Below are 24,291 nucleotides of genomic sequence, written 5' to 3' on the forward strand. Positions count from 1 at the left end.
ACTGCTAATGAATGAAATGAAAAGTATATGTTTATTCCTTTTTGTAAGTAAAACAAGCATTCGCAAAATTACACTGTAATTTTCATTTAAAAAATACTAAATGGTGTTTAATTTTAGAATCACCCATCTGTGTTTTACGCTCCATAATATAGGAGAAGCGTACTGTTAATCTAACAATGCTTTATGTACCAGGACAATATGTAGTTATGGAAGAAGTGGCGACAACAGAGTAGTGTGTGTGTGCTTCTATCAATCATAGGCTCAAGCTTGCTCTGCTGGATCGATACACCCATAATATACTATACAGTTAGTTTAAACAATATTTTATTCAATATAATCAACAATATTACAAATACAACTGTAAATATGGGATGGGAAAACAAGCTTGGAGCTTATATTAATTCCTTTCCCAAGAAAGTTATACAGTTAAACTCCCACCACTAAGTTATCTATCAAACCAGCTATATATCCTTAGGTTTTTACCAGTAGACCACCCCTATTGTTTTTTGTTCCCTTTATTATATTAATATCAAAACTAACAATACTAGTCATAGTACCAATAAAGTATTGAGCCGACTACCAATTACGTTACTATAATGTTTTGATGAGTCTTCTTTATAGTCTACTATATAAACGGGATTGTCTCCATAAATAGGATTTCACATTACATCACTCAGAGACGCAAGTTATCAGTATTTTGAATACTGGTTCTCCTACTATAGAAGGAAGATACTATACAAGACAAGACAGGTTGAGATTCTTTATAAAATCCATTTACAGTAGAAGAGACGACAAAAATGTTTACTAAAAAATAAACATAATCTGTAAGACTAAAATATGATTCGAATTTGCCGCCCGCAAATATATTGTATCACTCCCCTTGTAGGGGAACTCTCATAACTGAGAAGGCAATAAAGACGTAGTTTTGTTTCAGGTCATAGGTCAACCATTTCCGCGTGCTAGGCAACGAAAGGTTTGCCTCAGAAGTGAATCGATAATTTCTTTTTATAATTCATCCAATACTGAAGGTTTGTATTGTTGCTTAATCGGTAGCCAGCATACGGTTTTACCATGTTTAGTACAAATTTTATTTGACATTCGTTATTTGAATCATTTTCACGATATTGCTGATCTTACCATCCGTTTCCGCCTGAAAAACTTTACAATTGATCTGTTTTCTCTCTTTCAGTAACTTAATCGTCGCAGGTAGCAGGACAGGGCTCGCTGGAGCTGTATGAGTTACTGTTAGGATGGCTTGTTCAGGAATTAACGAGCATCACGAGGCGAGGAGACGACAAAACCAAGCAGAGAGAAAGGCATTAGTAAAGGTGAGTTTTAGATACAAATTGTTAATTAAATACCAGTGTTACATTTAATTTAACTTTCCATAATTGACAGAAAAAAAGGCAATGAAAATAGAAAATATCGGTGTACCGGGTCCGGACCAATTATCTTGATGTTCCTGTAATCAGTGATCATATAACGTGACGCCAGTTGACAGTGATTTATAATGAATAGTTTTCCCCTAATACTTCAACCCTATTTTTGTTAAAATCAGCATTCACCACGTCCAAATAATATTGGTATCATACCAGGCAGTAGGGCCTACATCACTATACATTAACTGGTCTAGCTAAGCCCAGTAGATCTAGAGCTAATAATCATTGAGATATGCAGATGTTAATTTAATTGATTTTGATATTTTATGTTTTGTGATATGATTGGAGATATGTATACAGACTGGTTATAAAATTTTCAAAAAATCTAAAGTATTGAGATCCCCTAGCCACTTAATCGTAATTTAAGAGATATGGTATTACTATGAAAGAAATGGCACTAAGCCTTTGCATTCAAAAACATCATCAAACTAAAATAATTAATGGTATGCAAAAAAAGTCTATTGCACATATTAATCGTAACGATTTTGTTTTACAGGAAATTAAATGGAGTAATTTTAAATGTTAATTGTTGAATTTATTTTCAGAGAAGTTTGACATCTTTATTTGATCGCTCTCCTTCAAAAGTATGTAAGAGATGTGTACCTAAGTATTAACACAATATTGTGTTCAGGATCTTGTATGAAAGTGTTGGGTAGTGTAAAGCTGTTGGGCCTGATCAATTTCACACTAGGAGCTAAATTACATTAATTTTATCTGGAAGCTACTTTTCCATATTCTGAACAGAACTTGATAAAAAAAGCATCAAATTGGTTAAGTCTGGAAAAAAATAAGATTATTTGTCAAGATTATACTTGGAATGATTTTAAGAAGATGGGCTATAATCATAACAGGGACCAGTCCAGTCCATATTTCAGGTGAATTCTGCTTTTTGTGATTTGAGAGAAATTTTGCATAATTTATATCGGGATCTTCATCCCATGAAATTGAAAGCTTTTACAAAAAGGTATGAATGTATACCCAAATATATACATGGATTCATACTTTCCTATCTGTTTGTGCCGAAAGTCCAAAATCTTATTGACTGTAAGATATCTTACCATGTTTGCAATATGAAAACTGTAGAAAACAGAAAAAAATGTTAAAAGGGGGAAATCATAATTTAATATAAAGTTTTACAAATTGTTAGCACCGATGGAAAATTTAAGAGGTAGACATTTTTTTATGCGAAGAAATTAACCAATAAATGATAAAGAATTTTGTCTAGTTAGTCCCCATGAAGTCAGCCATGACATCAGTCATTGAATCTAATCAAGAATTGTCTATATATATACTTTATAGTGTTAATACAATCTTGAAATTTTAGCCATTTGTATGACAAAGTGTGAATTGATACACGCAAACATTTACACTCTGACTGCATTAATTCCAAACATTTCACCATCAGACTGTCAATTAGCCCATTAGTGAAATTGATCAGACCATGCTACTCCGTGAGTCAGTCATGTGTACATCATGTAAATTTCATGTGAAATTGTTTGCGAGTCGCTAGTGTTGTTGGTTACGGTACAAGCTTGTGGTATGGAGTATAGCTCTTGGTTATGGTACGTAGCTTTAATCAAGGGTAATACTATATATATGGCAAAAAACTTGTGTTTCCACTTTCTCTGAACTCTTGGGGTTTTTTTTCTCAGCTAAATAAAGCTTAAAACCAAGGTGGTTTTAAAATTGAGACACTGTTTCTGTATATATGTAGCCTAAAGAGGTAAAATTGAGACACTGTTTCTATATATATAGCCTAAAGAGGTTTCTATATATAGTCTAAAGAGGTAAAACTGAGACACTGTTTCTCTATATATAGCCTAAAGAGGTTTCTATATATAGTCTAAAGAGGTAAAATTGAGACACTGTTTCTATATAGCCTAAAAAAGTAAAATTGAGACACCAGAAACACAATTTTATTTTGTTCAAATTCAGTAATTGTGAAAAGATTTATATCATAAGTGATAAATGTATTATGGTGATTAGTTCTAACATAAAAATTCTGATAATAATAGTTTTTTGACAGTTCAATTTTTACATAAATATATATCATTATACCCCAGTTCCATGCTATGCAAGCTAGTGTTAGCTAGCTTCATGTTCAAAAGTGGGTTTTTTTCTGCTTATGTACAGTTTGAACATTTCAAACTATTTGAATAAAACATGAATAATAAAATTTTGAAAAAATATTGTGCGTACATGTGTGACCCCTTTTTTAGCCCACCATCATCTGATGGTGGGCTATTCAAATCACCCTGCGTCCGTGGTCCGTCCTTAAACAATTCTTGTTATCAGTATTTCTCATGAAGTACCAGAGGGATCTTTCTCATATTCTATATGTAGGTTCCCCTTGGTCCTTAGCTGTGCAGGGCAACTTTTAAGACTGATCGAATAAACAACATGGCCAACAGGAAGCCATCTTGGATTTTGATAGTGAAAGTATGTTATCGCTATTTCTCGGGAAGTATCAGAGGGATCTTTCTCAAATTTTATATGTAGGTTCCCCTTAGCTGTGCAGGGCAAGTTTTGAGACTGATCGGATAAACAACATGGCCGACAGGCAGCCATCTTGGATTTTGATAGTGAAAGTATGTTATCGCTATTTCTCGGGAAGTATCAGAGGGATCTTTCTCAAATTTTATATGTAGGTTCCCCTTAGCTGTGCAGGGCAAGTTTTGAGACTGATCGGATAAACAACATGGCCGACAGGCAGCCATCTTGGATTTTGATAGTGAAAGTATGTTATCGCTATTTCTCGGGAAGTATCAGAGGGATCTTTCTCAAATTTTATATGTAGGTTCCCCTTAGCTGTGCAGGGCAAGTTTTGAGACTGATCGGATAAACAACATGGCCGACAGGCAGCCATCTTGGATTTTGATAGTGAAAGTTTGTTATCGCTATTTCTCAAGAAGTACCAGAGGGATCTTTCTCAAATTTTATATGTAGGTTCCCCTTGGTCCTTAGCTGTGCAGGGCAACTTTTGAGACTGATCGGATAAACAACATGGCCGACAGGCAGCCATCTTGGATTTTGATAGTGAAAGTTTGTTATCGCTATTTCTCGGGAAGTACCAGAGGCCATCTTTCTCAAATTTTCTATGTAGGTTTCCCTTGTTCCCTTGTTGTTGCAGCAGTGCCTAAAATGGACAGTCACCTGCTCACCAATGGCGGTTAAAGTCTTGCTCGAGCGACCAAAAGTTGTCAAAAGTGAGGTAGTCACAACAAAAATAGTTTGGGGGACTGTCGAAAGATTAATGAATAAAAGAAATTATAGTCCCTTCAACATTAACTGGGGGGCAGTACATTTTTCAGTTGTCATTATTTCGATTTGAGGTGCGAGTTTTGAGTAAACTTTTTTACTCAGCCATTTTTTTTTTTTGGCCAGCCACAATGCAGGTTCCCCACTATCCTTTATTGTTCATGTTTACTTTTGAAACTGATCAGTTAAACAAAATGGCCTACCAACAGCCATCTAGGATTTTTGACATTGAAGGTTTGTTAGTACTATTTCTCAGGAATAACTTGAGGGATCTTCTCAAATTTGATATGTAGGTTCCCCTTGACCCCTCGTTGTGCATGTTATATTTTGAGACTGATCATAAAAACAAAATAACCAAAGCAAGAACTAAACAGATCTTTCTCATATTGCAATGATTGATTATATTTCTTTCACATTAGTACTGTACTAGTAAATATGTGAAATGACAAACTCACTTTGAAGGTTGGCTTTCATACACATCAGTATTAAGTTTAGATCAAAAGTTACCTCAAGGTGCATTTACTGTTAACATGACTCTAGCAAACAGATTAGAGAAAAGAAGAGAAAAGATCGAATTGACAAAGAACTAATGAGGATGGTACAATGGTGGGCACCGAGATCCCTCTGGGATCTCTTGTTTTAATAATTTTTTTAAATGTTATATAAATTTATCCCAGAATATACTTGCAACTTGTTATGTCCTGATCTTATTTGTCAGTATGAGTTTATGTCAGTATGAGTTTATTTGTCAGTATGAGTTTATTTGTCAGTATGAGTTTATGTCAGTATGAGTTTATTTGTCAGCATGAGTTTTAACAACTTGTTATATGTCCTGATCTTATTTGTCAGTATGAGTTTTAACAACTGGTTATGTTCTGATCTTATTTGTCAGTATGAGGTTATTTGTCAGTATGAGTTTTAACAACTGGTTATGTTCTGATCTTATTTGTAAGTATGAGTTTATTTGTCAGTATGATTTTATTTGTCAGTATGAGTTTAAACAACTTGTTATGTCCTGATCTTATTTGTCAGGATGAGTTTATGTCAGTATGAGTTTATTTGTCAGTATGAGTTTTAACAACTGGTTATGTTCTGATCTTATTTGTCAGTATGAGTTTTAACAACTTGTTATATCCTGATCTTATTTGTCAGTATGAGTTTTAACAACTTGGTATGATCTTATTTGTCAGTATGAGTTTATTTGTCAGTATGAGTTTTAACAACTTGTTATGTTCTGATCTTATTTGTCAGTATGAGTTTATTTGTCAGTATGAGTTTAAACAACTTGTTATGTCCTGATCTTATATGTCAGTATGAGTTTTAACAACTTGTTATGTTCTGATCTTATTTGTCAGTATGAGTTTATTTGTCAGTATGAGTTTATTTGTCAGTATGAGTTTATTTGTCAGTATGAGTTTTAACAACTTGTTATGTTCTGATCTTATTTGTCAGTATGAGTTTTAACAACTTGTTATGTCCTGATCTTATTTGTCAGTATGAGTTTATTTGTCAGTATGAGTTTATTTGTCAGTATGAGTTTTAACAACTTGTTATGTTCTGATCTTATTTGTCAGTATGAGTTTTAACAACTTGTTATGTCCTGATCTTATTTGTCAGTATGAGTTTATTTGTCAGTATGAGTTTATTTGTCAGTATGAGTTTTAACAACTTGTTATGTTCTGATCTTATTTGTCAGTATGAGTTTTAACAACTTGTTATGTTCTGATCTTATTTGTCAGTATGAGTTTATTTGTCAGTATGAGTTTAAACAACTTGTTATGTCCTGATCTTATTTGTCAGTATGAGTTTTAACAACTTGTTATGTTCTGATCTTATTTGTCAGTATGAGTTTATTTGTCAGTATGAGTTTAAACAACTTGTTATGTCCTGATCTTATTTGTCAGTATGAGTTTTAACAACTTGTTATGTTCTGATCTTATTTGTCAGTATGAGTTTAAACAACTTGTTATGTTCTGATCTTATTTGTCAGTATGAGTTTATTTGTCAGTATGAGTTTTAACAACTTGTTATGTTCTGATCTTATTTGTCAGTATGAGTTTAAACAACTTGTTATGTTCTGATCTTATTTGTCAGTATGAGTTTATTTGTCAGTATGAATTTTAACAACTTGTTATGTTCTGATCTTATTTGTCAGTATGAGTTTATTTGTCAGTATGAATTTTAACAACTTGTTATTTTCTGATCTTATTTGTCAGTATGAGTTTTAACAACTTGTTATGTTCTGATCTTATTTGTAAGTATGAGTTTTAACAACTTGTTATCTCCTGATCTTATTTGTCAGTATGAGTTTATTTGTCAGTATGAATTTTAACAACTTGTTATGTTCTGATCTTATTTGTAAGTATGAGTTTTAACAACTTGTTATCTCCTGATCTTATTTGTCAGTATGAGTTTTAACAACTTGTTATGTTCTGATCTTATTTGTCAGTATGAGTTTTAACAACTTGTTATCTCCTGATCTTATTTGTCAGCATGAGTTTTAACAACTTGTTATGTTCTGATCTTATTTGTAAGTATGAGTTTTAACAACTTGTTATCTCCTGATCTTATTTGTCAGTATGAGTTTTAACAACTTGTTATGTTCTAATCTTATTTGTCGGTATGAGTTTATTTGTCAGTATGAATTTTAACAACTTGTCATGTTCTGATCTTATTTGTCAGTATGAGTTTATTTGTCAGTAGGAGTTTAAACAACTTGTTATCTCCTGAGCTTATTTGTCAGTATGAGTTTATTTGTCAGTATGAATTTTAACAACTTGTTATTTTCTGATCTTATTTGTCAGTATGAGTTTTAACAACTTGTTATGACCTGATCTTATTTGTCAGTATGAGTTTATTTGTCAGTAGGAGTTTAAACAACTTGTTATCTCCTGAGCTTATTTGTCAGTATGAGTTTATTTGTCAGTATGAGTTTTAACAACTTGTTATGTCCTGATCTTATTTGTCAGTACGAGTTTATTTGTCAGTATGAGTTTTAACAACTTGTTATGACCTGATCTTATTTGTCAGTATGAGTTTATTTGTCAGTAGGAGTTTAAACAACTTGTTATCTCCTGATCTTATTTGTCAGCATGAGTTTTAACAACTTGTTATGTTCTGATCTTATTTGTCAGTAGGAGTTTAAACAACTTGTTATCTCCTGAGCTTATTTGTCAGTATGAGTTTATTTGTCAGTATGATTTTTAACAACTTGTTATGTTCTGATCTTATTTGTAAGTATGAGTTTTAACAACTTGTTATCTCCTGATCTTATTTGTCAGTATGAGTTTTAACAACTTGTTATCTCCTGATCTTATTTGTCAGTATGAGTTTTAACAACTTGTTATGTCCTGATCTTATTTGTCAGTATGAGTTTTAACAACTTGTTATGTTCTAATCTTATTTGTCAGTATGAGTTTATTTTTCAGTATGAATTTTAACAACTTGTTATGTTCTGATCTTATTTGTCAGTATGAGTTTTAACAACTTGTTATCTCCTGATCTTATTTGTCAGTATGGGTTTTAATGTGTTCCGCTGTAAGTGATATTTGTTTAATGGTGATGGCCGGTTATGGTGGTACTGTAAAGGATTCTATGTAAGTGTATTATATATTGTGTTAAAAATCTGAAGCTTTTTATTTCTGTGAGGTCTATAGTGTTCACCAATGTTTGAACCCTGGTCTACTAGCTGGTAAGCATGGGATCAACTCCTCGGGTCACTGGAAAAGCGTATCTGAATAATTTTATCGATATAGTGTATCATTGTTGTTAATTAGGGAAGCTACTGGTGAAATGTGAAAGTATCAATTGTGTGTTGGTATGTAAATATATGAATACCGCAATAGCAGTGAGAATGATAATACAAGGAAGCCTCACAGCTCTGTGCGAAAAATTATGTACATGTGTGCATTTACCGAACATTGATAATAGCACTTGATATTTTCTTCTATAATATACCTCAATACCTCAATTTAAACAATCCTTTGAGGATAATAATATCTTGTGTGTTGTTTTTTTTAATTTTGAGTGCTTAACCCTTTCACCTCTACGTAACTTAAGTAGACTCTTCCATGCATTGATATAGATGAGTCCATTATGGTCTACAGTGGTGAAAGGGTTTAGTATACAAGAAATGTAGTAGTGGTTTTTGTTGTAGTTTTTTTTATTTTCAACTTGAATATCTTCCTGGTGAGGTTCTTATAAGGTATAAATTATTTTAAGTTCATTTAAAGCTTTATTAGATTTCCATTAAAAAAGAACTCTGGGCTATTTTTAAACTTGTTATTAAGAAATTTAGGTATGACACTTATATAGCTTTATATATCTTATAAGTATTCCAAGTTAACTGTAAAGTGGGGTCAATGGTGTAAACGAAGTCTCGGATGCTTAATCCTGGAACATTGGAAGAGGTTCATCATTGTGGGCAATGGGTGGTGGTGGGGAGGGGGGATTACTGGGTGTAGGGGGGATTACTGGGTGTAGGGGGGATTACTGGGTGTAGGGGGGATTACTGGGTGTAGGGGGGATTACTGGGTGGGCATATTGCAGGACAATGACATCACATTTGTTGGCATTTCTTTTGAACTGCAATAAGATTAAGCTTACTACCAGCCATGGGCCTATTTCTGGATACTTCAGTACTGCATGGAGCTAATCTATACATGTTGTATTTAATGTGGATACTTCAGTAACAAGTTTCTGGAATATTTATCTAATTTCTGAATACAACATGATCAACAAGCATTCCAGTCAATTAAGTTACTATATTGAAAAAAAAATCATTTTGTTATTATTAAATACTATTTTAATTAATGAATGAATTATATCTCATTAAAGGTATCAGAGTACAGCTTGACCAAAATTGTACACCTAAAGTTTGAATCGAATGAAGGTTAAAATCTAATAATGGTTATCAGGTAGATTTTATCAATCAAATCATATCTAGACATGGGTTCAATTCTTCAGGCAACCTGCAATGCCTTGTCAAGTTAACTGGGTACTTACGTTTTACCATCATGCCATATTATGTAAACATTCAGGTTATATCTATCATGTTAAAACTGAAAAGAAAAGTGTGAAAAATCTAAGCTGATATGTGTTGCTATCCTTTTTGATTGAAGCTGACTAAACATGAACAGGTTTACTGACATCCAAAACTCAAAGACAATGCTTTGTCTGTTGCCCAACCTTAATTAATTATTAACTTGATAAGCCTATTAATACCAAGTTTTGTATATTTAGATTTACATGTCATTGAGTAATTCACAATAGGGGGCTCATTCTGTTCAAATTTCGTCCAACATTTTAGACAGTGTCGAGTTACCATATTTATAACTTGTGAGGCATAAGTAGAATGTGCGTCTCTCTATATGTCATGTGATATTAATGTCAGAGACAAAATGTGATATCAAGTGAAATTGTGACCTTAAAAGATTTTTTTTCTCTAAAGATAAATAACTTTTAAATATTTAAAGTTAAAATAAACATGTACATAATGATATGATTAAATGAAACTTTGTCAGAAGTCCTCGACCCTCATGTTCTAAAATAACACATCTAGATCAGTTAGGACATTCTCTTTATTATACTTTTTACATTGTGAAAATCTGCCATCAGGACCAAATACATAAAGTCACCAGTTTATATTTGTAACATGTACTGACTAGTGTATATACTATAAAATACAATCCGAGGCCACAGTTGATAGCACAGTTGCCTTTCCACAAGATATATAGCCAGGGTTTGATTCCCCAACTGGGTGTTGAAAGTATTGGGTCACCTTATGTGGGTTTTCTCCAGGTGCTCTGGTTTCTTCCTACATTAAGAGCCAATCTGAGCCAGCAAGAGTGATTGATACAAGTTGATAGAACTTGAATTACATGTTCATTCAATTATAAATTATTTACCAAAATTAAGAAACATGTAACTTTGATTTTTTTTTTTTTTTTTTCACTGCATGATGTCTCCTTAAAAATACAGATTGTGAATGTCTGATTTAGTCTTTAAAAGTACATGACAGTTTTATCCTGAGTGATCACAATGTACTTTATACTGAAGTATCACAATTTAAATAGTACAGTGTTACAGTTTGTATTTCTAGATCTGTGTCAGAGATAACAGTATTGCAAGGCATTCAACTGGGCACTTTTGTGTTGATCTATTCACCTGATTACATGTAACTGCCAAGTCTACACATGTAGTTGGACTTCGGTCCAGTCATTCTGACTTTATTAGGCAAAACAAAGAAATTGAAATATCTTTCCATTTGGAAAATGTTGTAAATATTTAGAAATTATTTTGATTTTTTTTTTTAAATCTCTATGTACAACATATCACAGTCTAAAGACTGAAGAAATTAGCAAACTTTTATCTCTTTTTTTTTCAGTATGAAATATTTAAAAAAGAAATTAATATTGAAGGTGATGAATGTAATGTTTGCATGTACATCATAGATAATTAAAAATCAGAAGACAGGGAATGAAGGCTAAATTTCAAAGATATGCCATATCTTGGGGGGAGTGGGGAAGAAATGAAAATTTATTACATAAGCTAACAAGGCTTGGAATTGTAGGTTTAACTTGTTCCAGAATAACTTTCCATGTATAGCAAGCCCAGCTTTATAAAATGTCCATGCAAATTTGGAAAAATTTGAATTTTTATAAACCATAAATAGGACCTTAGTTATCAATAAAATAAAATTGACACTAACAAAATGATCCATCTCAGAATCACTGACTTAATTAGCAGGCCAATGATAAAATGAAAGCTGGGGGTGGGCGATTATTGGAACTAATGATACTTCCAAACGTCATAAAGTTAGGGGGGTGGGCGATTATTTGAACTAATGATACTTTCACACGTCATAAAGTTAGGGGGGTGGGCAATTATTGTGGAGATTTTTTTTTTGTAAAATCAAGACCTACATGGCCCAAAACACACAGTACAAGGAATCACAAATTGGTTTTCACCCCAACTGTAATTGGGCTTGGTGATAGTCCAGCTCTGGATGTAACTCCAATCAAAGACATCTGGTCTGGAAACTGGAAGAAACAGACCTGAAACCCCAGCATATGTGGTTTTAGCAGGCATTTAATTCAGGACTCTTTCGTCAGGTTTTTAGATCAGATGTCAACATCTTTTAGTTAGGAGATCGACATAAATAACTGACAAGTTGGTGTCACATACGAGCAAAAACACGATATAAAGCGGAGTTTCCGACTTACTAGATAATTATCTTTAATTTATTATCTCGGCAAGTAAATTAGCAAGTCAACATATTCTTCAGTTTATGCCGACCTCTTCATCTGTGTTGTTGACATCATTAAGTCCTAAGTTGGCAACTCGATGGCAGAAATATGCCACCATACATCAGCTTTTTATTCAAACCAATAGAGTATGATGCTGTACAAACATTAATGTTTGTATTACATGGTGATCTCGTAATCTTTGTTTCATAGATGATGCTGTTGAAGGAAAGAGACAACGGATTAGATGCCTGCCAGTTAATTCAGCCTCCTCCGAGTTCTTACGAAGCTGAAGTCACACATCTACGAAAATTGGGCAGTCCTCCAGGAATGACAGGAGTTGGTCACGACCCCTTATCTACAGACAGGTAAGTCGTTAAGCTATTTATAGGGGCCATGACCCCATATCTATATACAAGTAAGTCATTAAGCTATTTAAAGAAGGCATAACTCCTTAGCTAAAAAGAGTCATAACCTCTTGCATCTACCGATAGGTAAGTCATTAGGTTTTTACAGAGGTCATGACCCCTTATTTTAAAACAGGTAAGTCATTAGGCTTTTACAGAGGTCATGACCCCTTATCTAGATACAGATAAGTCACTAGGCTGTATAGAGACTAAGAGAGGTCATGGCCCCATCTCTACTTGTATTCTGGCATATAATTAATTTGACTACATTTTGACTGCATACTGACAGTATACTGACAATAGCTGGTAGTGGTAGTGCATTGGGCTGGTTGTTTAGGACAACTTAACGTAAGAGTAAACATGAATTTCCATTATTAGCAGCCTTTTGTTTACATAAGAAGATCACTTTTTGTGAGATCATGACCTCTTGCTCTTAGTTGTGATTTTATGAGCACTGGATTATTTGTTTAGTAAAAAAACTCCTCTTGCCCATTCGGTGAGAGTTGATGACCTCTTGCTCAATACTATAATAATAATATTTTTTTAATTTTATTCAAGTGTCACATATTGATCTACATATAAAACAGATAAAATGTACATAAAATTTGATCAATATCCAGCCAAAGTTAATCCACTTATGAGACACTAAAAAGACAGAAAATATACATTAAAAAACAGTTTTTAATTTTAAAAAGCTCAATAATTGTAAGGTCATGACCTCTTAAGCTTGTTTTTTCAGTTATCAGGTCACAACTCCCTTTTCTTTATTGAATCAATAGCAATATATTATAAACTTTGAAAGTCTCTCGAGGGAAACATACTTTTATCAGTGTTAGTAAATGTCTAGAATTACCCACGTAATACAAATTTATTTGCATGTATATCAAGTGTGTTTCAATATATATAACTGTAGGTGTTCAAATTAAGCCCGATCAGTTGTGGGCAACATGTACTTTTAAACAATGATTTTTGAGAAATATCCAAATTTGTTAATACTATTGCAATTGTTTCTTCCCTTGAACGATCATCTTCAATTTCTCTTCATGTACATTTTAGTTTTGAATTTTAATGTTAAAGTTGCATTAACTTGTTGTGATCAGCTGTGACCAGTCCATCCCTATACATGTGGCTGGTGTCATTAACTTGTTGTGATCAGCTGTGACCAGTCCATCCCTATACATGTGGCTGGTGTCATTAACTTGTTGTGATCAGCTGTGACCAGTCCATCCCTATACATGTGGCTGGTGTCATTAACTTGTTGTGATCAGCTGTGACCAGTCCATCCCTATACATGTGGCTGGTGTCATTAACTTGTTGTGATCAGCTGTGACCAGTCCATCCCTATACATGTGGCTGGTGTCATTAACTTGTTGTGATCAGCTGTGACCAGTCCATCCCTATACATGTGGCTGGTGTCATTAACTTGTTGTGATCAGCTGTGACCAGTCCATCCCTATACATGTGGCTGGTGTCATTAACTTGTTGTGATCAGCTGTGACCAGTCCATCCCTATACATGTGGCTGGTGTCATTAACTTGTTGTGATCAGCTGTGACCAGTCCATCCCTATACATGTGGCTGGTGTCATTAACTTGTTGTGATCAGCTGTGACCAGTCCATCCCTATACATGTGGCTGGTGTCATTAACTTGTTGTGATCAGCTGTGACCAGTCCATCCCTATACATGTGGCTGGTGTCATTAACTTGTTGTGATCAGCTGTGACCAGTCCATCCCTATACATGTGGCTGGTGTCATTAACTTGTTGTGATCAGCTGTGACCAGTCCATCCCTATACATGTGGCTGGTGTCATTAACTTGTTGTGATCAGCTGTGACCAGTCCATCCCTATACATGTGGCTGGTGTCATTAACTTGTTGTGATCAGCTGTGACCAGTCCATCCCTATACATGTGGCTGGTGTCATTAACTTGTTGTGATCAGCTGTGACCAGTCCATCCCTATACATGTGGCTGGTGTCATTAACTTGTTGTGATCAGCTGTGACCAGTCCATCCCTATACATGTGGCTGGTGTCATTAACTTGTTGTGATCAGCTGTGACCAGTCCATCCCTATACATGTGGCTGGTGTCATTAACTTGTTGTGATCAGCTGTGACCAGTCCATCCCTATACATGTGGCTGGTGTCATTAACTTGTTGTGATCAGCTGTGACCAGTCCATCCCTATACATGTGGCTGGTGTCATTAACTTGTTGTGATCAGCTGTGACCAGTCCATCCCTATACATGTGGCTGGTGTCATTAACTTGTTGTGATCAGCTGTGACCAGTCCATCCCTATACATGTGGCTGGTGTCATTAACTTGTTGTGATCAGCTGTGACCAGTCCATCCCTATACATGTGGCTGGTGTCATTAACTTGTTGTGATCAGCTGTGACCAGTCCATCCCTATACATGTGGCTGGTGTCATTAACTTGTTGTGATCAGCTGTGACCAGTCCATCCCTATACATGTGGCTGGTGTCATTAACTTGTTGTGATCAGCTGTGACCAGTCCATCCCTATACATGTGGCTGGTGTCATTAACTTGTTGTGATCAGCTGTGACCAGTCCATCCCTATACATGTGGCTGGTGTCATTAACTTGTTGTGATCAGCTGTGACCAGTCCATCCCTATACATGTGGCTGGTGTCATTAACTTGTTGTGATCAGCTGTGACCAGTCCATCCCTATACATGTGGCTGGTGTCATTAACTTGTTGTGATCAGCTGTGACCAGTCCATCCCTATACATGTGGCTGGTGTCATTAACTTGTTGTGATCAGCTGTGACCAGTCCATCCCTATACATGTGGCTGGTGTCATTAACTTGTTGTGATCAGCTGTGACCAGTCCATCCCTATACATGTGGCTGGTGTCATTAACTTGTTGTGATCAGCTGTGACCAGTCCATCCCTATACATGTGGCTGGTGTCATTAACTTGTTGTGATCAGCTGTGACCAGTCCATCCCTATACATGTGGCTGGTGTCATTAACTTGTTGTGATCAGCTGTGACCAGTCCATCCCTATACATGTGGCTGGTGTCATTAACTTGTTGTGATCAGCTGTGACCAGTCCATCCCTATACATGTGGCTGGTGTCATTAACTTGTTGTGATCAGCTGTGACCAGTCCATCCCTATACATGTGGCTGGTGTCATTAACTTGTTGTGATCAGCTGTGACCAGTCCATCCCTATACATGTGGCTGGTGTCATTAACTTGTTGTGATCAGCTGTGACCAGTCCATCCCTATACATGTGGCTGGTGTCATTAACTTGTTGTGATCAGCTGTGACCAGTCCATCCCTATACATGTGGCTGGTGTCATTAACTTGTTGTGATCAGCTGTGACCAGTCCATCCCTATACATGTGGCTGGTGTCATTAACTTGTTGTGATCAGCTGTGACCAGTCCATCCCTATACATGTGGCTGGTGTCATTAACTTGTTGTGATCAGCTGTGACCAGTCCATCCCTATACATGTGGCTGGTGTCATTAACTTGTTGTGATCAGCTGTGACCAGTCCATCCCTATACATGTGGCTGGTGTCATTAACTTGTTGTGATCAGCTGTGACCAGTCCATCCCTATACATGTGGCTGGTGTCATTAACTTGTTGTGATCAGCTGTGACCAGTCCATCCCTATACATGTGGCTGGTGTCATTAACTTGTTGTGATCAGCTGTGACCAGTCCATCCCTATACATGTGGCTGGTGTCATTAACTTGTTGTGATCAGCTGTGACCAGTCCATCCCTATACATGTGGCTGGTGTCATTAACTTGTTGTGATCAGCTGTGACCAGTCCATCCCTATACATGTGGCTGGTGTCATTAACTTGTTGTGATCAGCTGTGACCAGTCCATCCCTATACATGTGGCTGGTGTCATTAACTTGTTGTGATCAGCTGTGACCAGTCCATCCCTATACATGTGGCTGGTGTCATTAACTTGTTGTGATCAGCTGTGACCAGTCCATCCCTATACATGTGGCTGGTGTCATTAACTTGTTGTGATCAGCTGTGACCAGTCCATCCCTATACATGTGGCTGGTGTCATTAACTTGTTGTGATCAGCTGTGACCAGTCCATCCCTATACATGTGGCTGGTGTCATTAACTTGTTGTGATCAGCTGTGACCAGTCCATCCCTATACATGTGGCTGGTGTCATTAACTTGTTGTGATCAGCTGTGACCAGTCCATCCCTATACATGTGGCTGGTGTCATTAACTTGTTGTGATCAGCTGTGACCAGTCCATCCCTATACATGTGGCTGGTGTCATTAACTTGTTGTGATCAGCTGTGACCAGTCCATCCCTATACATGTGGCTGGTGTCATTAACTTGTTGTGATCAGCTGTGACCAGTCCATCCCTATACATGTGGCTGGTGTCATTAACTTGTTGTGATCAGCTGTGACCAGTCCATCCCTATACATGTGGCTGGTGTCATTAACTTGTTGTGATCAGCTGTGACCAGTCCATCCCTATACATGTGGCTGGTGTCATTAACTTGTTGTGATCAGCTGTGACCAGTCCATCCCTATACATGTGGCTGGTGTCATTAACTTGTTGTGATCAGCTGTGACCAGTCCATCCCTATACATGTGGCTGGTGTCATTAACTTGTTGTGATCAGCTGTGACCAGTCCATCCCTATACATGTGGCTGGTGTCATTAACTTGTTGTGATCAGCTGTGACCAGTCCATCCCTATACATGTGGCTGGTGTCATTAACTTGTTGTGATCAGCTGTGACCAGTCCATCCCTATACATGTGGCTGGTGTCATTAACTTGTTGTGATCAGCTGTGACCAGTCCATCCCTATACATGTGGCTGGTGTCATTAACTTGTTGTGATCAGCTGTGACCAGTCCATCCCTATACATGTGGCTGGTGTCATTAACTTGTTGTGATCAGCTGTGACCAGTCCATCCCTATACATGTGGCTGGTGTCATTAACTTGTTGTGATCAGCTGTGACCAGTCCATCCCTATACATGTGGCTGGTGTCATTAACTTGTTGTGATCAGCTGTGACCAGTCCATCCCTATACATGTGGCTGGTGTCATTAACTTGTTGTGATCAGCTGTGACCAGTCCATCCCTATACATGTGGCTGGTGTCATTAACTTGTTGTGATCAGCTGTGACCAGTCCATCCCTATACATGTGGCTGGTGTCATTAACTTGTTGTGATCAGCTGTGACCAGTCCATCCCTATACATGTGGCTGGTGTCATTAACTTGTTGTGATCAGCTGTGACCAGTCCATCCCTATACATGTGGCTGGTGTCATTAACTTGTTGTGATCAGCTGTGACCAGTCCATCCCTATACATGTGGCTGGTGTCATTAACTTGTTGTGATCAGCTGTGACCAGTCCATCCCTATACATGTGGCTGGTGTCATTAACTTGTTGTGATCAGCTGTGACCAGTCCATCCCTATACATGTGGCTGGTGTCATTAACTTGTTGTGATCAGCTGTGACCAGTCCATCCCTATACATGTGGCTGGTGTCATTAACTTGTTGTGATCAGCTGTGACCAGTCCATCCCTATACATGTGGCTGGTGTCATTAACTTGTTGTGATCAGCTGTGACCAGTCCATCCCTATACATGTGGCTGGTGTCATTAACTTGTTGTGATCAGCTGTGACCAGTCCATCCCTATACATGTGGCTGGTGTCATTAACTTGTTGTGATCAGCGGTGACCAGTCCATCCCTATACATGTGGCTGGTGTCATTAACTTGTTGTGATCAGCTGTGACCAGTCCATCCCTATACATGTGGCTGGTGTCATTAACTTGTTGTGATCAGCTGTGACCAGTCCATCCCTATACATGTGGCTGGTGTCATTAACTTGTTGTGATCAGCTGTGACCAGTCCATCCCTATACATGTGGCTGGTGTCATTAACTTGTTGTGATCAGCTGTGACCAGTCCATCCCTATACATGTGGCTGGTGTCATTAACTTGTTGTGATCAGCTGTGACCAGTCCATCCCTATACATGTGGCTGGTGTCATTAACTTGTTGTGATCAGCTGTGACCAGTCCATCCCTATACATGTGGCTGGTGTCATTAACTTGTTGTGATCAGCTGTGACCAGTCCATCCCTATACATGTGGCTGGTGTCATTAACTTGTTGTGATCAGCTGTGACCAGTCCATCCCTATACATGTGGCTGGTGTCATTAACTTGTTGTGATCAGCTGTGACCAGTCCATCCCTATACATGTGGCTGGTGTCATTAACTTGTTGTGATCAGCTGTGACCAGTCCATCCCTATACATGTGGCTGGTGTCATTAACTTGTTGTGATCAGCTGTGACCAGTCCATCCCTATACATGTGGCTGGTGTCATTAACTTGTTGTGATCAGCTGTGACCAGTCCATCCCTATACATGTGGCTGGTGTCATTAACTTGTTGTGATCAGCTGTGACCAGTCCATCCCTATACATGTGGCTGGTGTCATTAACTTGTTGTGATCAGCTGTGACCAGTCCATCCCTATACATGTAGCTGGTGTCATCAATATTAGATTCATTATACATTTCTTAATTGCATGAACATTTTATTTCATTTATATTTTTTGTATTGTTATCAATTTATTTGTAGGCAAAGAAGAGAAGATCTAAGACAACAACAAATTGTAGAATATTCGGCTAAACTACCGAAAAGATTCAATGTAAGTTTATTGAATGAAAAATGAAAATGACAAAACAAATGATTGTGAAATAAGCTTTTTTGCAGTGTTTTCTATCTTTAAAGGTCTTCCACACAAAATTTGTGATTTTGACATAATGCGACAGATATGTCCTCCACACTTCACAGGCGCATTCCCGATCTTTTCCCCTTTTGCTTGATAACAAGGACAAGATGTTTTATAGTTGATTGGTTGTTTTAGGCAATCAAAGACCGAGTAATTATATCCCCGCAACAAAGTTAGGATGAGCATACTGGAATCAGCATGTCTGTCCGTCTGTCTGTCTTATATAGGAGTAGGGGGTATAAGTTTGCCTTTGGCTTCTATTTCTAGTTTATAAACCTGCAATAGTAATGAACAGCCTTTACTGACTGGAATACTGTTTTGTAAGATTTTGTATAGTCAGGCCTAAAGGCAGAAAAACCCGTCTGTAAGGGCAAAATATCATGTCATAATGTCCTTAAATGTGTTGGTAAATGAAAGTTTGGCTTCACGATATATTATACAGGAAGTGAAGGGTCAGTAAAGTCAGGTTTCACTGGATGCTAGAAATGTGCTGCACCTTCTAAAGTCAGAGTTTACCCTATGCATTCTGTTGGAGTCATACAAAAGCTATATATAGCTAGTCATGTGATAAAATATCGGTTTGAGTAACATTTTTTTCTTTTTTCTTCCAGTCAATAGATTACAAAAGTCAGTGGTGAAAGCAGACCTAAAGCACACAGATAACGGACATGGTTGGGACAACCTTCTGATGGTGGCCCACACTTGTTGTTTTTATACAGCAAACGTCAAACAGAAAATTCAAAGGCCGTCGTTTTACAGTTTTTTTTGAATATTTTTTTTCTCACTTGAAATTTTTGTCAATTTTTCTAAGCAAACCACTATTAAAAATAATACGACACTTTAAACAAGATACACTGCTTGTTAAGTTTCTTTATATTGGGTTTTCTTTTTGGAAAAGGATTTTTTTTAGAAGTTATGAATCTATGAAAGAATTGTTTATATCCAGATATTATTTGATTTGAAATCAACTTCATATTTCCATTTCATGAATGAAATGTTTTTACAATGGGGAATGCAATCATGTGTGAAGATGCTTCATCGTTTCCATAGTTTTGTGCTCAACTGTATATCACGGTGATATTTATGGACATCTCATTTTAAATTGATTCACTTATCAAGAAAATTAACTTTGTTTTCCTATCTGAATACAGTATATTCACAAAACTGATACTTGAAAAAATCCGGAGCTTCACATCAGTATTCAGTAATTGATCAATTGAGATCACATTGATCAGTTATTTTTTCTCCAAATCGTCTGTGAATTTGAAAGAGATAACCTATTCAGAAGTCCATTGCTGAATTATATTGAGATTCTTATCGGTAAATTGTTATCTATAAAGGGAGATAACTTAAAATTCCACCAATGCATCAGAACAGATGATATTTTTTAAAGAAATTGTTTTTCTTGGTACAAACTGTGATTTCTAAAAAGATAATTTATAGAAGTATTTCCATGGATTTAAATGCTTTGTCATGCCAGCACCAAACCAAGCATGTAAAAGGATTGAAGTTATAAAAATATTTAATTTCTTTAGTGGTTAAATGTTATATACCAGTGCACAAGCGTGGTATTGTGATATATATATATATATTTATTCACTTTGTATTTTTCTTTCACTTGTTATATTTTTTTGTGTTTATTTATTATAATTACCCATCAGTATTATTTTATGCATGCCTTCCTTTTAAAACTCTGCTGATGTGATCAGACTTGTAAACCACGTTTGCCCAACCCCAAACATTTTCATCTTGCATTGCTGTTCAGTGGTTAATTGTCGTCATTAAATATTACTTTGGGGCTCAAAAGAATTCTATACTAATATTTAGATAGGTCTAAAAGTTTGATCCTATTTGACTTATTGCCATGCTAGCAGTATTATATAGTAGCATTGTTGTTTTCAAAATAATAAAGATATTTACATCATAATAAATATTTAAATGTTGTTGTTTTTTTAACTTTTTATACCTTATAACGGAGGTGAAGGCCTAATTATTTTAATGTTTGAAGTAAGAATAATGAAATTATTTCTGAGAAAACGTTATTTGATCTTTTGAAGTATGCATGTATTTGGTTTTTTTTGAAAATCTATTATCAAATGATGTTGTGTTTTTGTCAATGTGTGTCAATAAATTGGTTTATTGGTGAAATCTGTTTCTTTTTTATTTGTGCCATTCTAAAGAGAACAAGAGGCCCAGAGGGCCTGTATTGCTCACCTCAATATTTAAGCAGTCATAGCAAATTATTCTCATCAAATATTATACTGTACTACAAATAGTTCACTCGCAAACTTTGTTGGCTCCATCTGTTGAAACTACCAGCCAAATAATATTATATCATTCTATGCTTTTTGGTTCTTCTTCAGAAGTTGTTTTAAGTGTTTGACATATTTTTCCCTGTGACCTTGTAAGTATGTCAAGGTAATTTTCCTTCTCAAACTTTGTTGGCTCTATCCCAAGAAGCCAAATCTTATGAATCCATTCCTTTTGGTTCTTACGAACAAATAATTTGAAATGTTGTTGACCTCTGTGACCTTTAAAGTAGGTTGAGGTCATTTTCATTTGGAAACTTTGGAAACTATCCCAAGAAGCCACCAGCCAAATATTATGATTCTATGCCTTTCGATTATTCAGAAGTCCTTTGATGTTTTTTGACATATTTGACCTCTGTTACCCTGAAAATAGGTGAAGGTCATTTTTAATCCTAAACTTTGTCGTGCTCAATCTAAGAAGTAACCAGCCAAATATTAAGATTCTATACCTTTCAGTTTTTCAGAAGTCGCTTGAAGTGTTTGACATATTTGACCCCTGTGACCTTGAAAGTGGGTGAATGTCTTTTTTTCGTTCTCAAACCTTTTTGGGCTCTATCCCAGGAAGCCACCATCCAAATATAAAGATTCTATACCTTTCATTCTCAAACTTTGTGGGGCTCCTACCAACGAAGCTTTCAGCCAAATATCATGACTCAAGGCCTGTTCGTTCTTCATCAGAAGTTGTTTAAAGGAAAAGTTGACGGACGACGGACGGTCGGACAACGATGACATAAGCTCACTTGCACTTCGGACAGGTGGGGTAAAAACACAAAAAAAGTAATACTAATAATAATAAAAGGTTTATTAAGAAGACCAAAAATGTTATTTTGTCTTCTCTACCTACTGAAGTTTTTATGCTTACCAAAACTGGTAAAGTCTGAAAAGCCGTCTCTATGGAACCTTTGTAAAGGACCTGTTACAGGAACAAAAGAATTTTGCCCACAAAGCAATTTACCCACTACTGGGTTATATTTGTAGCTCCCTAAGACACGACCCATGAGATATTTTTTTAAAAATAAAAAGGTCCCCAGGGCCTGTGCTATGAACTATTTAGTGCCGCCTTCTAAAGGTGTACGACAGGGTTCACTTTTTTGTCCAAAAAACTATCAAAACAATGTTTTACCTACCAAATAATAAATACATTATTTAAAATAGGATCTGCTGCAAATTATGAACTCAAATATGTAACAAAACATTGCATAATAAAAAAGTTATAAAATCTTAAACTCTAGAAATGTTGATATTTTCATACACTTTTTTGCTACATCAATTGTTTTACGGAAGTAAAACACCGATTTCCGGTTCCTGTACACCAAAAATCTTTTCATATTATTTGGTGCATTATGTTGAGATACGATAGTGAAAATTTCAGAAAATTTGAGAACCGGTAAATTTGTCATATAAATGTCAAATTGTAGCAACGTCTATTTCCAAATAAAATCCAACAACCTTATGACCTATAGTCATGTTTGATAATTTAACAATACGTCGCACCAATTTATTATCGCAACTGATTAAATTTTCATCAATATGGTCTGCTGCTCATGATGAGCCCAACTATAAAGCTAGATGTTGCAAAATAAAAAAGTTATGCAGTCTCACAGACATAAAAGTTTAGTATGTTATGTACATTTTTAGTTGTTTCGCATCTTTACGGAAGTGATAGGCATATTTCCGGTTTTTGTACACCAACATACTTTGGATATTATTTGGCACATTATGCTGACTGACGATAGTAGAAATTTCGAAAAAATCGGTAGTCGGTAAATGTGTCATCTTAAGGATAATATGTTGGATGACCAATGTCAAAATAAATCTTCAATAACTACAGATCAATGCAATTATTTCATAATTAACCCAAAATCATTCCAATATACTATCAAGGTATCCAATATACTATCAAGGTGGATGATATGGTTTATAGTAGAGTATGACTGTTTAACTAAACTAGGTGGTTAAAGGGGGCATACAGCAAAAGTTATGCAATTTGTCAGAACATTTGGTGTACCAGTGATATTGACTTGGAGCGTGCTAGCCAATAAAATTGTTTCTTTTTAGGAGAGTTATAGTTTCCAATTCATGGATTATTGTATTTACTGTTGTTGTTTTTTTAATTTGGCAACACATAGTCAAAATTGGTCATTCAAAACATTTTCCTGAATTTCTGCTTTCTCAGTTCAATCTTAGGTCTTATTATTTTTTCATATCATTCCCGTCAAGTGATTGACCAGAAGTGCATCACGTGTCCACCGATAAAAACCGATATTGACTTGGAGCGCGTGATTTTTGTTGAAGGACTGGGTGTTTATAAAAATAGAATTATGACGTGTCTCCAAACAATGCACCATCCCACTTCCGAAGGTTTTTTTTTTTTTTTTTTTTAGATTGCTTACATTACTGTTTTGTAAAATAATAAAACAATTGAAGCCTTCAACTTCGGTCAATACCTGGATTTATCAACCTACAAATCCAGGTATCGACCTCACCCAAAGGCTATAATTGAATAATGTTTCTTTTTTGAATGCATTCACAATATGCAGTCTCTGAATTTGCGAGCTTTAGGCTGGAGTGTTTTAGTATCTGTTAAATGTGCATAGTATCCTAGATAATACAGTATTGATGCGACATGAGTCTTTCCTGCAGGACACACACATTAGTATGCCTTGACAGGATCCTCTGATGCGTGTAGGTCAAACTCTATCCAGACATTGTATTTTGCCTGCGACCTGTGGCGAGAATGTAATTGGCCTCGCAGAAGGTCATCAGCATGTTGGTACACCCATATCTCATAATCACCCCCATCTGTCTGATGTTCTGTGATATAGCCAGGTGCCAGCTTCAGCTGATATGTACCACAAGCCAAAGTCGCATTGACCTGT

General features: G+C 36.0%; 1 protein-coding gene across 1 annotated transcript; it reads left to right on the plus strand.

The window, feature by feature from the left end:
* Window positions 1-917: 917 nt before the first annotated feature.
* On the plus strand, window positions 918-21,251 carry LOC110456070. The gene is made up of 5 exons (XM_021506648.1): window positions 918-1,028; window positions 1,190-1,328; window positions 12,155-12,309; window positions 18,950-19,019; window positions 19,715-21,251. Exons 2-5 carry the CDS (start codon window positions 1,251-1,253, stop codon window positions 19,739-19,741), a joined length of 330 nt encoding a protein of 109 aa, XP_021362323.1. The 5' UTR covers window positions 918-1,028; window positions 1,190-1,250; the 3' UTR covers window positions 19,742-21,251.
* Window positions 21,252-24,291: the final 3,040 nt, after the last annotated feature.

Source organism: Mizuhopecten yessoensis, unplaced genomic scaffold (assembly GCF_002113885.1).
Source record: "Mizuhopecten yessoensis strain PY_sf001 unplaced genomic scaffold, ASM211388v2 scaffold131, whole genome shotgun sequence".
Lineage (NCBI taxonomy): Eukaryota > Metazoa > Mollusca > Bivalvia > Pectinida > Pectinidae > Mizuhopecten > Mizuhopecten yessoensis.

What these genes read in the sequence shown, in the direction of transcription:
- LOC110456070 (XM_021506648.1), top strand. Translation starts at nt 1,251, where the DNA reads ATGGCTTGTTCAGGAATTAACGAGCATCACGAGGCGAGGAGACGACAA. An exon ending in AGAGAAAGGCATTAGTAAAG is followed by an intron (nt 1,329 to 12,154) that starts GTGAGTTTTAGA and finishes TTTGTTTCATAG; the next exon opens with ATGATGCTGTTGAAGGAAAG. An exon ending in GACCCCTTATCTACAGACAG is followed by an intron (nt 12,310 to 18,949) that starts GTAAGTCGTTAA and finishes ATTTATTTGTAG; the next exon opens with GCAAAGAAGAGAAGATCTAA.